Below are 17,341 nucleotides of genomic sequence, written 5' to 3' on the forward strand. Positions count from 1 at the left end.
TGGTTCACGTGCCACCTTGTGGGCCCAGGAGAGCCTTGGGGTCCCTGGGTAGCAGTGCACCTGGCCGTATCTCTGAGGCCCTAGTGCTGCAGAGTTGAGCTGAGGGTCTCGCACTCGCCCTCTGACTGACCCAGCCCTAGCAGGTGAGTGGATCCATGTCGCTCTGATGGCCAGAGGGAGGCCACACACCTTGTGTGTGTTCTGGAAAGGGCAGCCTTGCACCGCGAGCATGCTTACCTAATAAACTGAGTTAGGGGAATGCTGCGGTGAAGCTTAGCCTAGTTTTTTAAAGTCTTTTTTGAGTGTTAAAGTGATACTGTTTTTGTGCTTCTGAAGTAGGAATTACAGTGGACAATTAATATATTTAATTTTGGAGTTAAATTATAACTCAGGTTTTGAAGGAAAAACATAGAGCTAGTTTGTTTTGAAGCCTAGAAGATTCTCTAAGGCAGTAGTATTTTAAGTTCTTTACTACACTGTAAATAGTGCTTGACTCTCAGTACCAGGGAAGCAGGAGGTTTCTGTCATTTTGTGATGATGTTTTTAAATCTCTTTGCAGGTGGAAGAAGAAAGGTGCCACTTTGGCATGAAGACAGACTCGCTTAGTCGTCAGTCATTTAAGCTGAGTGCATTGTGATTTCCAATAATTGAGGCAGTGGTTCTAAAAGCTGTCTACATTAATGAAAAGAGCAATGTGGCCAGCTTGACTAAGCCGCCAGCGTGTGCAGCACGGGCAGGACGGCATCCGGGTCTCAACGGACTTGTGCATGTTAGCTGTATAGATTTATGTAAGGTTTTTTAAAACTCTGGTCTTTTAAAATAGTCTTAACCACTTTTACTATGGAGACATATGAGAGTCCCTCTCTCCCGCGTGAGCCCGCAGGAGAAGCAGTGATGGAGAACCGAGCTTGCCCCCTCCAAGCGCTGCCCCGTGAACAGTCTCCACCACCTCCCCTGCAAACGTCCAGTGATGCAGAGGTAATGGACGTTGGCTCTGGTGGTGATGGACAGGCCGAATCCCCTGCTGAGGACCCATTCAACTTCTACGGAGCTTCTCTTCTCTCCAAAGGATCCTTCTCTAAGGCCCGCCTCCTCATAGACCCGAACTGTAGTGGCCACAGCCCGCGCACCGCCCGGCACGCACCTGCGGTCCGGAAGTTCTCCCCTGACCTTAAGTTGCTTAAGGATGTAAAGATTAGCGTGAGCTTTACTGAGAGCTGCAGGAGTAAGGACAGGAAGGTGCTGTACACAGGAGTGGAGCGCGACGCTCGCGCAGAGTGCGGTCTGGCCCTTAGCCCTGTCAGTGGAGACGTGCATGCTTGTCCCTTTGGCGGGAGTGTTGGGAACGGGGTAGGTGTAGGGGGTGAGAGTGCTGATAAGAAGGATGAGGAGAATGAGCTGGATCAGGAAAAGAGAGTGGAGTACGCAGTGCTCGATGAGTTAGAAGATTTTACTGACAATTTGGAGCTAGATGAAGAAGGAGCAGGCGGGTTCACGGCTAAAGCAATCGTGCAGAGAGACAGAGTGGATGAAGAGGCCTTGAACTTCTCCTATGAGGTATGTCGGCGACCCCTCCTTTGGCGCACTCTTAGCAAAACCCAAAGAGAGGTGTTGGGAACTGCAGCATCTTTTGAAAGCTGATGTTGCAGAGGAGAAAAAAAAAACCCATATGAGGTGGAATGACGTTAATGTGGAAAAGAAAAAGCTGTAAGAAGCCCAGGTTTTTAAGTTTTCCAAAGGTTTGGCTGAGCAGTCGACCTTGTACTCTTTATGCAATCTGAGTTGGAAGGTGCTACTGAGAAGCGCTTCCTGGTGGGGTGTGCACCTGTACCAAGCGTCAAGCATGTTGGTTGTAGTTGTCAGTTTTATCCTGTTTGTTTTTCAGATGATCTCACAACATAAAGGCATACCTAGGCCCCACTTGAGAGTGCCTCCTTTCTGTGTCTGTTCTCACTAATGCTGTTAAATTTGCCTACGGTACAGGAACGCGGGCTTAGGGGGCCATGGTGTCTGAACAGCATGTTTTGCAGGATGATTTTGACAACGATGTCGATGCTCTGCTGGAAGAGGGCCTTTGTGCTCCCAAAAAGAGGCGGATGGAAGAGAAATACGGAGGAGACAGTGACCATCCATCTGATGGAGAGACAAGTGTGCAGCCAATGATGACCAAGATTAAAACCGTGCTAAAAAGTAAGTCAGTCAGTCAGAAAGTAGTATGTTTGTGGGATGGCAGAAGTACAGGTTTGAGAGCCCTGGGGTGCCAGGTGGTCTGGGCAGTGGGCACATGTTTGAAGGAGGATGGTTCCGTCTGACAACGGTGAAGCAGACAAGACACAAGGATGTAACAGATACATGACGACCCAGGTGCAGGTTGGGCTGTCTGCTGTGGATACACACACCACAGAGCACCTGGTATTGTGGAGAGGAGTGGGGAGCCCTTCTGATGGAGTGAGGAGGGAATGTTGTATGCTGGAAGATGACAAGATGGGCAACTGGAAGGTGTGGAAGCAGAGGACAGAGGCAGGTACAGCACCGTGGCAGGTGATGGTCGCAGTCTGGGTTCTACATTCGGTAGAGGCAGAGGTTTTGCAAAGCTGCACTTGGTTTTGGGGGTGGTGGGAGGAGTTGGGAGGCACCCAGAGTCATGCCTGTGTTGCTGGTTTGCCAGTGCAGTACAGGTCTAAGAGAAGTGAATGTCAGTTTCTAGCTTTTCTGGCCTGGAGGTCCCTGTGAGTGTCCAGGTGGAGATTAGGCAGTGGAAAGGGGCTGAACAGATGTTTGGGAACTTGGGCACACAGTTGATTGAGACCTTAGGCTGGGGGCTCGGGTGCAGAAAGTGGTGTGACGGGAGGAATTCGCGAGGCAGGTGGTGTCCTGTCTCACACTGCAGAGTGGACCCTGCAGCAGCCAGCACTGCTTCACCGTTGTCAGACGGAACCATCCTCCTTCAAACATGTGCCCACTGCCCAGACCACCTGGCACCCCAGGGCTCTCAAACCTGTACTTCTGCCATCCCACAACTTCTGCCCGGGTTAACTAGTGGTTGGAACAGGATGGATGCTGGGTTTATTAGCTGTAGACAGGGATAAGCCTGGGGCCTCAGCTTCTGGGAAGAAGGGATGTGGGGGCAGCCTTTACTTTGGTGCTTTTAGAGAATTGCTTTTGCATTCTTTCTGTGGTTTCAGCAATCTGAGCAGACAAAGCCCTGTCCATCTTGAGTGGCCCACAGGTTCATAATATGCCTGGCCATGACTGTAGGCACGCCACTCAGCCATCCTGCACCAGGCACTCCTGTGCGTTTCTCTCTACAGCCTTTTCCACCTCACCTGGCAGCCTGCCCCACAGTGCAGCCTCCCAGGAGCTGCAGCATGGGGCTTATGCTCACAGGCTGCGTGTGAGCTGCATGTGAGCACTTCAGATAGCTGAGCCAACTTTATGACTGCTAGTTGTCACAGATGAGTGGCCCAGATGCACCTGCCAGTATTGCCATGTATTGCCATGTTCTGATATCAGGCCAGGGGTTAGTACTGCTAGGTAGGGACCTGGTACTTAATACCACTCCATTTTCCATGAGAGTCTCTGGTGCCATTTTATCGTGTGTATATTTTTAGATTTTATTTGGTTTTTTCCTTATGTTTCTAAATTTCTTACTTGATCTCAGTACTTGCAAATTAATTTTCAATTAAATATTTGTGCTTTTCCCAGGAACCAGGCCTGTCAGTGGTAGGTGTCAAGTGGATAACAAGTCTTGAGTTTTTCTATGACTGCATGTAAAGCAAGAATTGATTTAGAAATTTGTCAATTGTATGTTGTTTCTTATCCTGGTGAGAGCGTGCAGCTCAGCTACAATTAAGGCATGTTATTCAGTCACAGACAGGCACAGGGAGCAGTGATGGACAGACATGGAATTTATTAGCAAAGTTAACTCAGCCCCTGGGATGCCTCTGGCCACAGCTAAGGCAGGCAGTGAGGAATTAATGCCCTTGATGCCCATAGTTGTGCAGGCAGCAGCTGAGGCTAGGGCTTGTGTCTTATAGAACTTCATCCTGGGCTCCTTCGTGCACCACGTGCTGTTCTAGGCCCAAGAGTATAGCAGCAAACAAGGTGGACAGCTTCCTGTGTTGAGGAGGGACTTAGATTCTATGGGCTAGAGCTAGATAAATAAACACAACAATTGAGAGCAGAGTTTCGTGCATGGGAGGTGCTGAGTGGCAGAAGGGGCTGGGACAGGCTGTCTCAGGGCGGGGTACTCCCCTACTCTTTTAGTTCTTAGAGGTGTTTTTCAGATCTTGGTTGACCTTACTGTTCTTGTCTGTCATATGTTGTGATTTTGAAGATTTCTCTACAACTCAGCGTTTTTGAAGTGATTGTGGGATGCTCTTGTCTTATGCAGGTCGTGGCCGTCCTCCTACGGAACCGTTGCCTGATGGATGGATCATGACATTCCATAACTCCGGAGTCCCCGTGTACCTACATAGAGAGTCTCGGGTGGTCACCTGGTCCAGGCCGTACTTCCTGGGAACGGGAAGCATACGGGTAGGGGATGCATCAGTCATGAATTTAGTCTTGTAAGTTTGCAGACCAAACACACATTGCACCTGCATCGTAGCCAAGAAGAGGCAGGTGGAAGGCATCAGATGTTCAGACTTTTGGGGTCATCCTTATAATCTGTGTTGCAATTTCACTATCCACAGAAACACGATCCTCCTCTGAGTAGCATTCCCTGTCTGCATTATAAGAAAATGAAGGACAATGAGGAAAGAGAGCAAAGCAGTGAGCTTGCCCCCAGTGGGGAAGTGTCCCCTGTCAAGCCCTTAAGCCGATCTGCGGAGCTGGAGTTCCCACTGGAAGAGCCCGACTCCATGGGAGCTGACTCAGGCCCCCCGGATGAGAAGGACCCGCTGGGGGCTGAGGCTGCCCCTGGGGCCCTGGGTCAGGTGAAGGCAAAGGTGGAGGTGTGCAAAGATGAATCAGTTGGTAAGTTTCTGGGATGAACTTCTTCCTTGCTGGTAGGAACCCATCTGCAGGGATGTGGCTGCATTCCACACCTTCTCTGCGGTCACATTCCTCCTGCTGAAGGCCACCTTTTGCTGGTTTTGTCTGTGAGGAAGGGACTTCTGGGGTCCTCTGTCCACTCTTTAAGTGGCTAGAAAGGCCTGTCTCCCTGATCTTAGAACCTGCCTGGGTCTGAAGGCCCCACCATGGCCAGTGCTGCCATGGAGGTGGCTACAGTCAGTGCAGATCAGCCTTTATCTCAGGTCACTTTTGTGATCTTTCCTGAAATCCTGGTTTTTCAGCAGGATGTGCTCTCCTGACAGTGTCGATTTATCTTGTCGTGCTCAGAGTGAACTTCCTCAATCCGTGGACTCAGCATGGGGAGATAGCCACTATTCTGTGGACATTTCCTGCTTCAATCCCACAATTGTTTTTGGCTGTATGTTGGTGTTTCTCTTTTCTTGAATAGGCCTCCCTATTCAAGTCTTAGTTTGGCTCTATAGTGGTGGCAAACCTGTCTCAGCCCACCTGCTGAATCTTTTCAAAGAGGACTTTGTATTTTTGAGGATTTTTAGTAATTGCTATTTAGATATTGTCAATATTGCTGCTCAGCCTGTCTTGTAACTCTTATGTGTGAGGAGCCTGGAAGAGCTGGGTAGGGATAGCACCACCGCTGAGGAAGGGGAGGGTGTCTCAGAGAGGGGAGGCCTCTACGGAGAGAGGCATCTGGGGAAGGGCAAGATGTGTCACTGACCCCCAGCTTCCCCAGTGGACAGACTGCCATCTCCCCACACCTGCTTGCCTGTTGCCTCCCTCCCTATCCATGTTAGCCTTCCCTATCTTCTGTCAGTGTGTTGAGGCTTTTTTCAGGACCTGGCTGGAAGGCAGCTTTTGCTTTCAGGCTTTATTGTAAGGTTTCTTTCTTCATACTATCTTTTAGGCACACATAACACCTAAATATGTTCCTGTTTTTGTGAAAACACCTGCTTTTCATTTCTAACTTCACTTCCACGGGAGAGGTTGATCACTTGATTTGTACTTGCTTGTAGGCTCACTTCCCTGCATTTACATGTAAAGAAATATGTGGTTTTGGTGCATAATTAAGTGGGTGCAGGTACATTGTTTCACAGCTGTGTGTTTTAACCATGTATTTCTCAATCTTCACATACTGAACTCCTCCCTCTGCTTCTGTCAATGCTGCTCTTAGGGCTGGCCGTGAGCCACGACAGTCCCTGCTTCAGGGTTTACACTTGAGTAAGAAACCAGTTAGGCTGACATGACCCTCTAGGATGTCTTGGGAGAGAGAGGAGTAGTGGGTGCAACAGTAAAAGCAAGAGGCCCTGGGAACTTCACTGAGTGGGGGGGGTGGGTGGTGAACAGTTGGGATGGGCCATGGACTATGTGGGGCGAGGCATGACAGGTGCCCAGGCCGCCTGCGTGTGTTGCTAAGTGTGCTTGGGGCCAGGGTGCCAGAGGGGAGAGTCCCAAGGTGTGCAGTGGGTGCTTCGGCTGCTGTGGTACCTGTTTTGATACAAGGAGAAAAGACTTGAAGGCCATCTCTGGTTCTTTGTTTTTAAAGCTATTTTCCCCCCTCTTTTTCTTATTGTTCTTGTTTCAGATAAACTAAAAGAATATCCCAGAAGTTTGTAACTTGAGTAATTTCAGCTGGCAGAGTGGAGGGACTGGGTTCTTTGCTTTCTTTGCTCTTTCAAAGGAAAGGGAGAAAGAAAATGGGGATGGCATGGTGGGACCTGTTTGCTGGGCAGCCCATTGCTGCCCCACTCACTGGGCAGAGAAAACATGATTCTTATGTTGGAAATTAGCAGTTTTGTTTTCTGGTAAATCTGCACAGATCTTGAGGAATTTCGGAGCTACCTGGAAAAGCGTTTTGACTTTGAGCAAGTCACTGTGAAGAAATTCAGGACGTGGGCTGAGCGGCGGCAGTTTAACCGAGAAATGAAACGGAAACAGGCTGAGTCTGAGAGGCCCATTTTGCCAGCCAATCAGAAGCTCATCACTCTGTCTGTGCAGGATGCACCCACAAAGAAAGGTGAGTTGGGGCTTGTAAATTTCATCATTGGTAGATTAAACTAGTTGTTTTTCACTTGTTGGTCTTAGACTGTATGCTTTGTGAGTGAGTTACATTTACTTCAATGCTTATGTTTACCCTGTGAATGCAGAGGTGCGCTGTGTTCATGGTGGTAAGCCCCTAATTCAGTGAGTCGCTAACTTGGTGGTGCCGGGTCCTAAGTGCTGGGTTGCGGCAGGTTTTAACACTGTTGCTGAGATAGGCCTTCTTGTCACAGAGTTTGTCATTAACCCCAACGGGAAGTCCGAGGTCTGCATCCTGCACGAGTACATGCAGCGTGTTCTCAAGGTCCGCCCTGTTTATAATTTCTTTGAATGTGGTAAGTTTGATCTCCACCCTCATCTCAGCCCTGAAGAATCCTACACCTCACTGGGGTCATGGCTGGGAGGCTGAAACCGACCATTAACCCCACTCTGTTGGGATAGAATGAAAAGGCAGGGCAGGGAGAAGCGGGCAATAGGTAGGCAGGTCATTTTCACAGCAGTGTGCCCCTTCTGAGGGCCAGGGCCTCTGCTTCCCTTTCCATTATCCATGCTTCCCCCATCCCCAACTTCCGTTCCTTCCTTGCCCCAAGGAAGGCCTCCCTTGCTGTGTCTCCACTTGCCTCCAGATGGATGAAGTGGCCTCAGGCCTACACTTCCCATCAGCTATCTCCTGTGGCCATCCTCATCACACCTTCGTGAAAACCAGTTTGTCTTTCCCTTGGAAGCCTGAACTTAGGAGTCACTCCTTATTTTTCATGTCATTTCTTGGACTTATTGCATCTGTGCGTCTCTGCTGCTCACAGTGCTTTGTCCATCTTTCACAGACATTGATCCCTATCCCAGCTTGGCCTCTGGCCTCCTGTTTTGCCTTCAGCTTATGAACCTGTCGTCTCCTGTGTCCGTCAATTTTCCTGGCATGCTCTTTGCCTGCTGACCAACCCTCAGCCCCGTCTCCATGCCTCAGGGAGCCCCTGTCTCTGCCCTCCAGCAGTAGCCCTGACCCTACGTTGTCTGTTGGTGCCAGCAGATTATATGTATGCATGCATGCACGCTTTTAATGTCTTGGCATGTATTTTTAAAACAATAATTTTAATTTTAAGAGAACCCAAGTGAGCCTTTTGGTGCCTCGGTGACCATTGATGGTGTGACCTATGGATCTGGAACTGCAAGCAGCAAAAAACTTGCGAAGAATAAAGCTGGTAATGTGCCTGTTTGGGTGACAGAGACCCATGGTGCTTACAGTGTTTGCCTCTTTCCTTGGCTGGGGAGGGCTGGGGGTGGAGCAAATCCTTTATTTAGGTAATCATCTACCTTGGCTTTTTAAAAACTATGTGCTCTTTGGGAAAGACTCAAATAGAGGAAGTAAAGTGTGAGAAATAAAAGTAGAAAGTGCAACCCATCTCTGCTTGGTGGAGGCTGGGCCAGAATCTCCCACCCTTGTCCCCACCACTCACAGAGCTGATTAGGCTGTGCCTAGCATACATGCTAGAACGGGTTTCTATTTAAACTGAGCAAAATGTGGGCATGCTAGATGACAAGCAGTTGGATACATATGCTGTCAGCAGTCTCCTTGAGTGGTTTTGACGTATGTGAGGATGATTTCTTGAGTCCTTCAAACTGCCATTCACTGAACATAGCCTGTCAGATCCCTCGGAAAGCCTACGTTTCTGGGTAAAATGGAAGCTGTTCTGCCTCACCATTAGGATTACTTGACCTCTTCTTGGGAGTAGAGCACATTGCAGGTTACATGATGGGTGTACCCAGGCCCTGGTGCCCATAGTTCCATTCTTTAGGTTTCTGCCTCTGTTGTGGTGTCTTCCAAAGCAGCTCTGTCTGCCCTGTACAAAGCATGAAACATATCAGTTTATCACATTCTCACCAGGTCTCAGGGGTGGTGGAAGTACTTTCACTTATGTGACTCACAGTTTTCCTTTGGAGTTGCTTTCTTTCGCGATGTATGCTGAGCATGATGGGGAGAATACATTACTTTCTGTCCTTTCCTTGCCGGGCTCGCTCACTCAACGAGTTCTCCCTGAAGGCCTGCTGTCCATTTTAGAGAGATACCGCCAAAAGCCTTTTTTTATTTCAAACCGGTGCTGCCAAGGTCATGGGGCAGATAACCTGCATAGTGGGGCCCACTGTGGGAGTGGAAACGTCTTGGCAGTGATGCTCTGCTCTCCCTACGTGCAAAGATCCACTTCCTCTGTCCAGACCCCAGCTGCTCTCTAGATACCTAACTTGGATGTCTTGCCAGCACCTGCAACTCTACAGGGTCAGACTTTTGGTCCTCCCCTGTTCTGCAACACCCCCCACTTCACCACCTCAGTGGTGAGTGGCAGCCCTGCTCACTCAGAAACCTGTGCTCGGCATCGAGCCATCCCCCTGCTCCATCCTGCAGATACTTTCTCCAAAGTATCCATCCAATCTCTGCTTTTCCTTGCTGCACTCACAGCAGCCTGCTCCATCCTCAGGCCTCACTCCTTGACTTGGGTTCTGCTGAGCCATTTGCCTACATGGCACCACTATACTTTCTCTGAAACCTAGATTTCTCCTGCCCAGGCAGCCACGAATACCTTGGGGCATGAGTGCGCACGGCTTGGTGTGGCTCAACAAGGCTGCCCACAGTCTTAGTGCTTGCCCATGGCCTCCTTTGCTTAGGGTGTGCACCTCCACCTCCGTCCTCTACTTTCTCTGCCTTTGAAGTGCTGCCGTTCCCCAGGATCCTTGCTTCCCTCTGAGCCTGGGGACTCTGGCCCACATAGGAGCCTGCATGTAGCTTGCTCCGGAGTCAGGAAGCAAGCTGGGCCTGAGCCCTCACCCTTGGGGGTTTTCTTTTCATAGCCCGAGCTACGCTGGAGATCCTTATCCCTGACTTTGTCAAACAGACCTCTGAGGAAAAGCCCAAAGACAGTGAAGAGCTTGAGGTGAGTGTCATGATCCTGGCCTGTCTGGAGCTGTGGCTTCAGTGCAGTATCTGCACCCCCCCCGCCCCCCCATGAGTGCAGTTTATGCTCAACGATGTAATCACCCAAGCTCTAGGTGATTTTGTTTCATTCAAATTTCATTAAAAGGGGAAACTATCTTGTCTTTGTGCAAGCCGGGGGAAAGGTGTTATTTTTGTCAGAGATTTTTGTCCTGTGTCTTGCAGTGGGTGGTAAAGAACGTGCATATAAGTGTATTTGGAAGTTTGTCATCTTTCCCCTGACTGTAGATCCATGCTGAGAGTGAAACCTTGAGACAATCTATGAAAGTTATGTTCTTTGTATTAAGAACTATTTAAAACTACTTGTGAACTTTTTTGGGTAAATATGATAAATGGTTATTTGTAGTAAGGGCTTCTCAAACTCTGAAGAAGGCATTCTTTTTGATAACCGTTTATTAAAAAAAATTTTTTTTGTTTATCTAGAGAGTGCATGAGGGAGGGAGGGCAGAGAGAGAGCAGGCTCTGTGCTGTCAGTGCAGAGCCTGATGCAGGATTGAGCTCACAAACCTTGAGATCATGACCTGAGCCAAGATCAAGAGTCGACTGCTTAACCAACTGAGCCAGTCAGAAGCCTCTCTATAACAGTTTTATTGAAACGTAATTTATATACTATGAATTTTGCTCTTTTAAACCATTCTGTCGAGTGGATTTTCATATATTGAGTTGTGTAGTTGTCTCTTGGAATGGTCTAATCTTAGAATATTTTCATCTCTCTAGAAGGAAACCCCATACCCATTAGCAGTCACTCCTAATTCTCCCTGTCCCTTGCCCTTCAACCCCTGGCAACCACTAATCTTTCTGTCTTGATAGATTTGCTAGTTCTGGACACTTCATACCAATGGAATCATACGACGTGTCCTTTGTGACTAGCTTCTTTTACTCACCATGCTGTCTTAGCAGTAGGTTTAATCAGTTTTGAGGATGTTTCTTCTCCTGGTTTGCTGAGAGGTTTTTGTAGGAATGGATGTTGGATTTTGTCAAATGTTTTTCCTGCTTGTATTGAAATGATTGTGTCAGGTTTTTATCTTTTACTTTAATCATGTGGTGGTATATTGCATAGGTGTTTGAATGTTAAACCAGCCATGGATTTCTGGGATAAATTACGTACACACTTACGTGGTGTACATAAGTTTGATGTGTTGCTGGATTTAATGTGCTGGTATTTTGTTAAAGACTTTTACAGCTATATTTATAAGAGATACTCGTCTGTAGTTTTCTTGTTATTGTCTGGTGTTGGTGTTGGGATAATACTGTCTTTGCAGAATGAGGTGGAAAGTGTTCCTTTCTCTTCCATTGTGTGGAATGGTTCATGAAAAGTTGATATTAATTTTTAAACATTTGATAGAATTCACCAGTGAAAATGTTTGAGTCCAGACTTGAATTTGTCTCAAGTTACAAAATTACTAATTTAGTCTTTTCACTTGTACCTCTGTTCAGATACCCTACTCCTTTTTGAGCTGGTTTGGAGACTTTGAGTTTTTATAGGAATTTTTCATTTTGATTTAGGCTAATTCATTGGCATACATTTATTCATAGTGTTTCCTTATGTTCCACTTTATTTTGGTAAATTCATTCTTCTCCTGCTTTCATTCCTGATTTTAGTAGTTGAGTCCGTCTTTTTTTCTCTTGGTCAGTTTAAAGTTTGTCAGTGTTGTTGATCTTTCGAAGATCCAACTTGTGGTCTTGTTGATTTTTTTCTTTTCCTACAATAGCTTTTTTATTTTCTGTTTCATTTATTTCTGCTCTATCCTTTATTTCCTTTCTTCTGCCAACCTTAGGTTTAGTTTGTTTTTCTTTTCTAGTGTCTTCAGATTATTCATTAGAGATCTTCTTTTTATTATTTATTTTAGAGAGAGAGAGAGTACATACAAGTGGGAGAGAGGGGCAGAGGGAGAGAGAGTGATAGAGATTCTTAAGCAGGCTCCATGTTCAGGCCTCAGTCCCACAACCCTGGGATCATGACCTGAGCCAAAATCAAGAGTCAGATGCTCAAATGACTGAGCCACCCTGGAGCCCTGAGATCTTTTTATTTTACTTTTTAATTTATTTAAGAGAAAATGTTTATTTGTTTTGAGAGAGAATGAACCATGGGATCATGACCTGAGCTGAATTCAAGAGTCAGACACTTAACTGAGTCACCCAGGAGGTACCCCCTGAGATCTTCTTTTTAAATACTGGAACTTATGGCTGTAAATTTTTTTCTTTAACTGCGGCCCATAAGCTCTAGTGTGTTGTGTTTCTATTTTCGTTCATCCCAAAGTATTTTTCTAATTTCTCTTGTGATTTCTTTCTTGAGCCATTGGTTATTTTAGGAGTGTCTACTTTCCTATTTGTGAATTTCCCAAATTTCCTTTAGTTATTGATCTTTAATTCCAGTGTGGTTCAAAAATATAGTTTGTATGATTTCAATCAATCCTTTTAAATTCATTGAGATTTGTTTTATGACCTAACATACGATTTGCCGTAGAGAATGGTTTATGTACACATGAGGCGAGTGTGCTATGGAGTGAACCAGATGCCTGTTAGATCTAATTGGTATATGGTATTATCTTTCTTCGTTAGTGTTTTGCCTAGTTCTTCTATCCGTTCTTGAGTGTGGGTATTGGAGTCTTCTACTGTTATTGTTGAATTACAGCTTCTTTCAGGTCCATTTTTGCTTCATGTATTTTGGGGCTGTTAGGTACATATATGTTGGTGGTATAGTGATTTAATTAGAAATGTATGTTTGGTCTTTGTTCTTGGTTCCTAGTGCCGAGCTTCTAATGTAATACAGTACATTAATGTTTGTTTTTTGTTCCCAGTTCTTTAAAAAGCTGCCGGTTGATAAAGGTGAATGGAATGTTTTTTGTTATTTTTAACAGACTCCTTTTTTTTTTTTAAGATTTTTGTCCTGTTTGTTTGTTTATTTATTTATTTATGTGTGGAAGAGAGAACCCCATGAGGGGCAGAGAGCGGGAGAATCCCACACAGGGATGACAGTGCAGAGCCTAAAGTGGGGCTTGGGCTTGCCTGAAGCCAAGCTCGAACTCACGAAGTATGAAATTATGATCTGAGCTTAAGTCGGATGCTTAACTAATTTAGCCACCCAGACGCCCTTTAGCAGACCCCTTTCAACCACACCTGAGCTTATGTTAATGAAGTAACTTTTGGACCATTCCTTTGGATGGGAGCTGATTGCCCAGGGAATTTGCCATCTAATTAGAGACTTAGAACTTTTCTTTTATACATGCCCTGTTTATCTTTTCCATCTGGCTGTTTGTAAGTTATATCCTTTTGTGGTAAACCAGTGCTCTAGGAAGTAAAGCTGAGGAAGGGTTGGGAACCACCAGTGTATAACTGCTCATGCAGAAGCACAGTTGACAACCTGGAGTTGAGGTTAGTGTCAAGTGGTGGCAGTAGCCTTGTAGGACTGAGCCCTTAATCGTGGGATCTGCTTTGACTCCTGGCAGTTAGTGTTAGAACAACTTGGTGTGGAAACCCACTCTTTTGGTGTCACAAGTGTTCAAACTAGAAGTCATTTATATTTAATGTTTATAATGGTTATGTCATCTTGATGGATGGACTCTTTGTTATTAAATATCCTCTATTTCTAGTAATAGGTTTAGTCCTAGAGTCAGTTTTGTCTGATATAGTCATTCCTACTTTGTAAATTACTCTTTGTATGATATGTCTTTCCATCCTTTTACTTTTAACCTATTTGTGTCTTTGAATCTAAATCATGTTTCTTATAGACAGCATAAAATTGGGTTTTGTTTCTATCCAGTCTGTCAAATCTCTGCCTTCTGATCAGAGAATTTAATCATTTTTTTAAAGATTTTATTTTTAAGGAATCTCTGCACCCAGTGTGGACTTGAATTTATAAGCTTGAGATCAAAGTCATATGCCCCACTGACTAAGCCAGCCAGGTGCCCCTTTTAAATTCAGTTAATCACTTCTCGGCCTTTTGGCTAAGATCAAGTGTAAATTCAGTTAATCAACTATTTTTCTTTTTGGAGGGGGCTTGGTCAGTTGAAATGTAGTTACTGAAAAGGTAGAATTGATGTATGCCATTACACTGTTTCCCTTTTGTTTCATGTATTTTTGTTCCTCAGTTCCTTCATTACGGCTTCCTATGTCTTAAATACATAGGAATACTTTCTAACGTACCACTTTAATTCTCGTTTCTTTTACTGTATATTTTTAAGTTATTTTCTCAGTGGTTATTATAGGGAATTCCAGTAACATCTAAACTGAAAACAATCTAGTTTGGACTAATGCCAACTAACTTCAGTTGTATAGAAGAACTTTGCTCCTGTAGCTTTATGTTTATATTGTCACAGATTACCTCTCTATATGTTGTGTGTCCATAAGCAATTTATAATTATTATTTTACATAGTTGTCCTTTTAAATCTATTTTTTTAATATTTATTTTTGAGAGAGAGAAAGAATGCAAGTGGGGGAGGGGCAGAGAGTGAGACAGAACCCAAAGCAGGCTCCAGGCTCTGAGCTGTCAGTACAGAACTTGATGTGGGGCTCGGAACTCACAAGCTCTGAGATTATGACCTGAGCTGAAATTGGATTCTCAATCAACTGAGCCACCCAAGTCCCCCCATAAGTTGTCCTTTAATTCAGAAAGGAAAAATAAGAGAAACAATATACATTTATATTGTCTTTTATTTACTGAAGTTAGCTTTATCTTTTGTAATGCCCTCAATTGTTTATGGTCTAGAGTGTCCTTTTTTTTTGGCCTGAAGGCACCTTTTTTTTTTTCCCACTTGATGACCACTTTTCAGTATTTCTTGGAGGGCAGTTTTCCTGGCAGTGGATTCTTTGCATTTTTGTTTATCTGAGAATGTCTTAATGATTCCGTTTTTTAAAAAAATTTTTAATGTGTATTTTTTGAGAGAGAAAGTGTGAGCAGGTGAGGGGCAGAGAGAGAGCGAGGCACAGAATCTGAAGCAGGCTCCTGTCAGCACAGGATCTCACGGTTCATGGATTTGAGATTTCCCATGGTATCCCACAGGTCTATGGCACACTGTTCCTTTTTTTTTTTTTTAATGTTCCTCAGACTAGATATTTTCAGTTGCCTATCTTAAGTTTTCTGATCTTTCTTCTGACTCTTCGAATCTGCCTTTGAACCCCTTTATTTATAATTTATTTGCCTTAATTGATAATCTGGTAAGATACTGTTCTTATGCTTTCTTTTAATTCTTTTGATGTAGTTATTTGTCTTAGTTTTTGAACATATTATAGCTGAATTTTTTTAATGTTTATCTTGAGAGAAAGTGCAAACCTGTGTATGAGCACTTGAGTGGGGGAGGGGCAGAGAGAGAGAGAGGGAGAGAATTCCAAGCAGGCTCTAAGTTGTCAGTGCGGTGCCTGATGTGGGGCTAGATCCTACGAACCGTGAGATCATGACCTGAGCCAAAATCAAAGAATTGGACCCTTAATTGACTAAGCCACCCAGGTGCCCCTCCTCAGGGGTGTCTTGACTACTTTTCTACGTCATGTATGGCGTATACATTTGTGTTTTATTTCATGTCTTGTGTAATTTCTTTTGTTCAACCTGGATGTTGTCGGGCCGCCTGGGTGGCTCAGTTGGTTGAGCATCCGACTTTGGCTCAGGTCATGATCTCATGGTTCTTGGGTTCAAGCCTTGCGTCAGGTTGTGTGCTGACCGCCAGCTCAGAGCCTGGAGTCTGTCTTCAGATTCTGTGTCTCCCTCTCTCTCTGTCCCTCCTCTGTTCATGCTCTGTCTGTCTCTCAAAACAAACAAAAAAAATAAATAAATGTAAACCTGGACATTGTAAATAATGTGGCAACTGTGGCTATCAAGATTACCACAGAGGACAAAAAAAAAGAATTTTTTTTAATGTTTATCATTTTTGAGAGAAAGGGCACAAGCAGGGGACAGGCAGAGAGAGAGAGGGAGACCTAGAATCTAAAGCAGTCTCCAGGCTCTGAACTGTCAGCACAGAGCTCAGTGTGGGACTCAAACCTATGAACTACAAGATCATGCCCTGAACTGAAGTCAGACACTTCACCAACTGAGCTACCAAGGGGCCCCAAGGACATACTTGTTGCCTCACAGCTTTGGAGGCTGGACATCTAAAATCAAGGTGCCACAAGGTTGGTTCCCTCTGGGGCACGGAGAAACATATCTCTTTCAGGCGTCTCTCCTTCATTTGGAGATGACTGTTGGAGATAACTGATAACAGGCTTTCTCCCTGTACTGTGTGTTTGTCTCTGAATCTGTTTGTAGGGAAGATAGTCCTATTGGATTGGGGCCTACCCTACTGAGTTCATTTTAGCTTGATTATGTCTGTAAGGACCCTATCTGCAAAAACGATTATATAATAAGGTCCTGGAAGTTAGGATTTCAGCATATTAATCTGTAGGTGGACAGAATTCAACCCATAATAGTGAGTTTCTTAGACTATTTTGTGAAATCCAAATCAGAGATTTCCTGACCTAAACCAGTAGGCCTCCCAGCCTTTGCCAGGGGGCTCTTTATGCATGTTGGAGTCACCTTGAGTGCTCTAGTAGAAGACTCTTAAGGGCATCTCATTCTCTAGCTTTGCCTTTTAAGTTTTCTGATCTGCCTCTTGCTTGCCAGCTGGTATCCCAGCCTTAGGAAACTGCAGTATGAAACAGTTGTCACTGATTATTTTTGATAGATTTCCTGGGAAATTGGGCTGTGTTCGCCAAATGAGCTCTGAGTGTGGGTTACATAAAGGCAAGTTTTACAATGAGCTTTTCTATAGAGCTGTCAGATGGACCAGATAGCAGTGGTTCTCTGGTGCTGGGGAACCAGTCTGCCTTCTTCAGTGGCTGTGAAGGTGCAGGTTCCCAAGGCTACCACAGAGCTGGGAAGAGGAGACAGGAATGGGCTGAGTTTTATAAAATAAAATGCTGCAAAGCTCATTGTTCTTACCAAGATTCAGCCATTTTTTTCTTAAATAAATCTTCCCCAGATTGTTGTCTTTTATTTCCAGAATTCTGAAAAAGTTGATTTTGAGTTTTAGTCCATGTTCTTGTTGATTCTATGGAGAAGCAAAATTTGAAGGTTTTTTTTTTATTCTGTCACCCTAGAACTGGTTCAGGATGCATTTAAAACTTTTTTCAAAAAGCAAAAAAAAAACCAACCCCAAAACAGGGTGCACCTGAGTGGCTCAGTTGGTTAAGTGTCCCAACTTCAGCTCAGGTCGTGATCATGGTTTGTGAGTTCGAGGCCCACATTGGGCTCTCTGCTGTCAGTTCAGAGCCCTTTTTGGATCTCGACTCGTATGCATGCATGCTCTCTCGAAAAT

At 45.1% G+C, this 17,341-nt stretch overlaps 1 protein-coding gene and 1 pseudogene across 2 annotated transcripts in view; both read left to right on the top strand.

The window, feature by feature from the left end:
• Positions 1–215: 215 nt before the first annotated feature.
• Positions 216–17,341, top strand: part of DGCR8 (DGCR8 microprocessor complex subunit) — a 30,137-nt gene continuing 13,011 nt past the window's right edge. The window contains exons 1-9 of one of the 2 annotated variants that reach the window (XM_029922915.1): positions 217–788; positions 884–1,557; positions 2,031–2,190; positions 4,394–4,536; positions 4,695–4,977; positions 6,848–7,045; positions 7,302–7,403; positions 8,169–8,267; positions 9,910–9,992. In XM_029922915.1, the coding sequence (XP_029778775.1) occupies positions 895–1,557; positions 2,031–2,190; positions 4,394–4,536; positions 4,695–4,977; positions 6,848–7,045; positions 7,302–7,403; positions 8,169–8,267; positions 9,910–9,992 (1,731 nt within the window). In that variant the 5' untranslated portion in view covers positions 217–788; positions 884–894. Of the gene's footprint in view, positions 1,558–2,030; positions 2,191–4,393; positions 4,537–4,694; positions 4,978–6,847; positions 7,046–7,301; positions 7,404–8,168; positions 8,268–9,909; positions 9,993–17,341 lie in introns of both variants that reach the window. The other variant, XM_029922914.1, reaches the window with a different exon arrangement.
• On the top strand, positions 13,979–14,129 carry LOC115278606 (annotated as a pseudogene).

The sequence above is a fragment of the Suricata suricatta genome, chromosome 14 (genome assembly GCF_006229205.1).
Source record: "Suricata suricatta isolate VVHF042 chromosome 14, meerkat_22Aug2017_6uvM2_HiC, whole genome shotgun sequence".
NCBI classification, from domain to species: Eukaryota; Metazoa; Chordata; class Mammalia; order Carnivora; family Herpestidae; genus Suricata; species Suricata suricatta.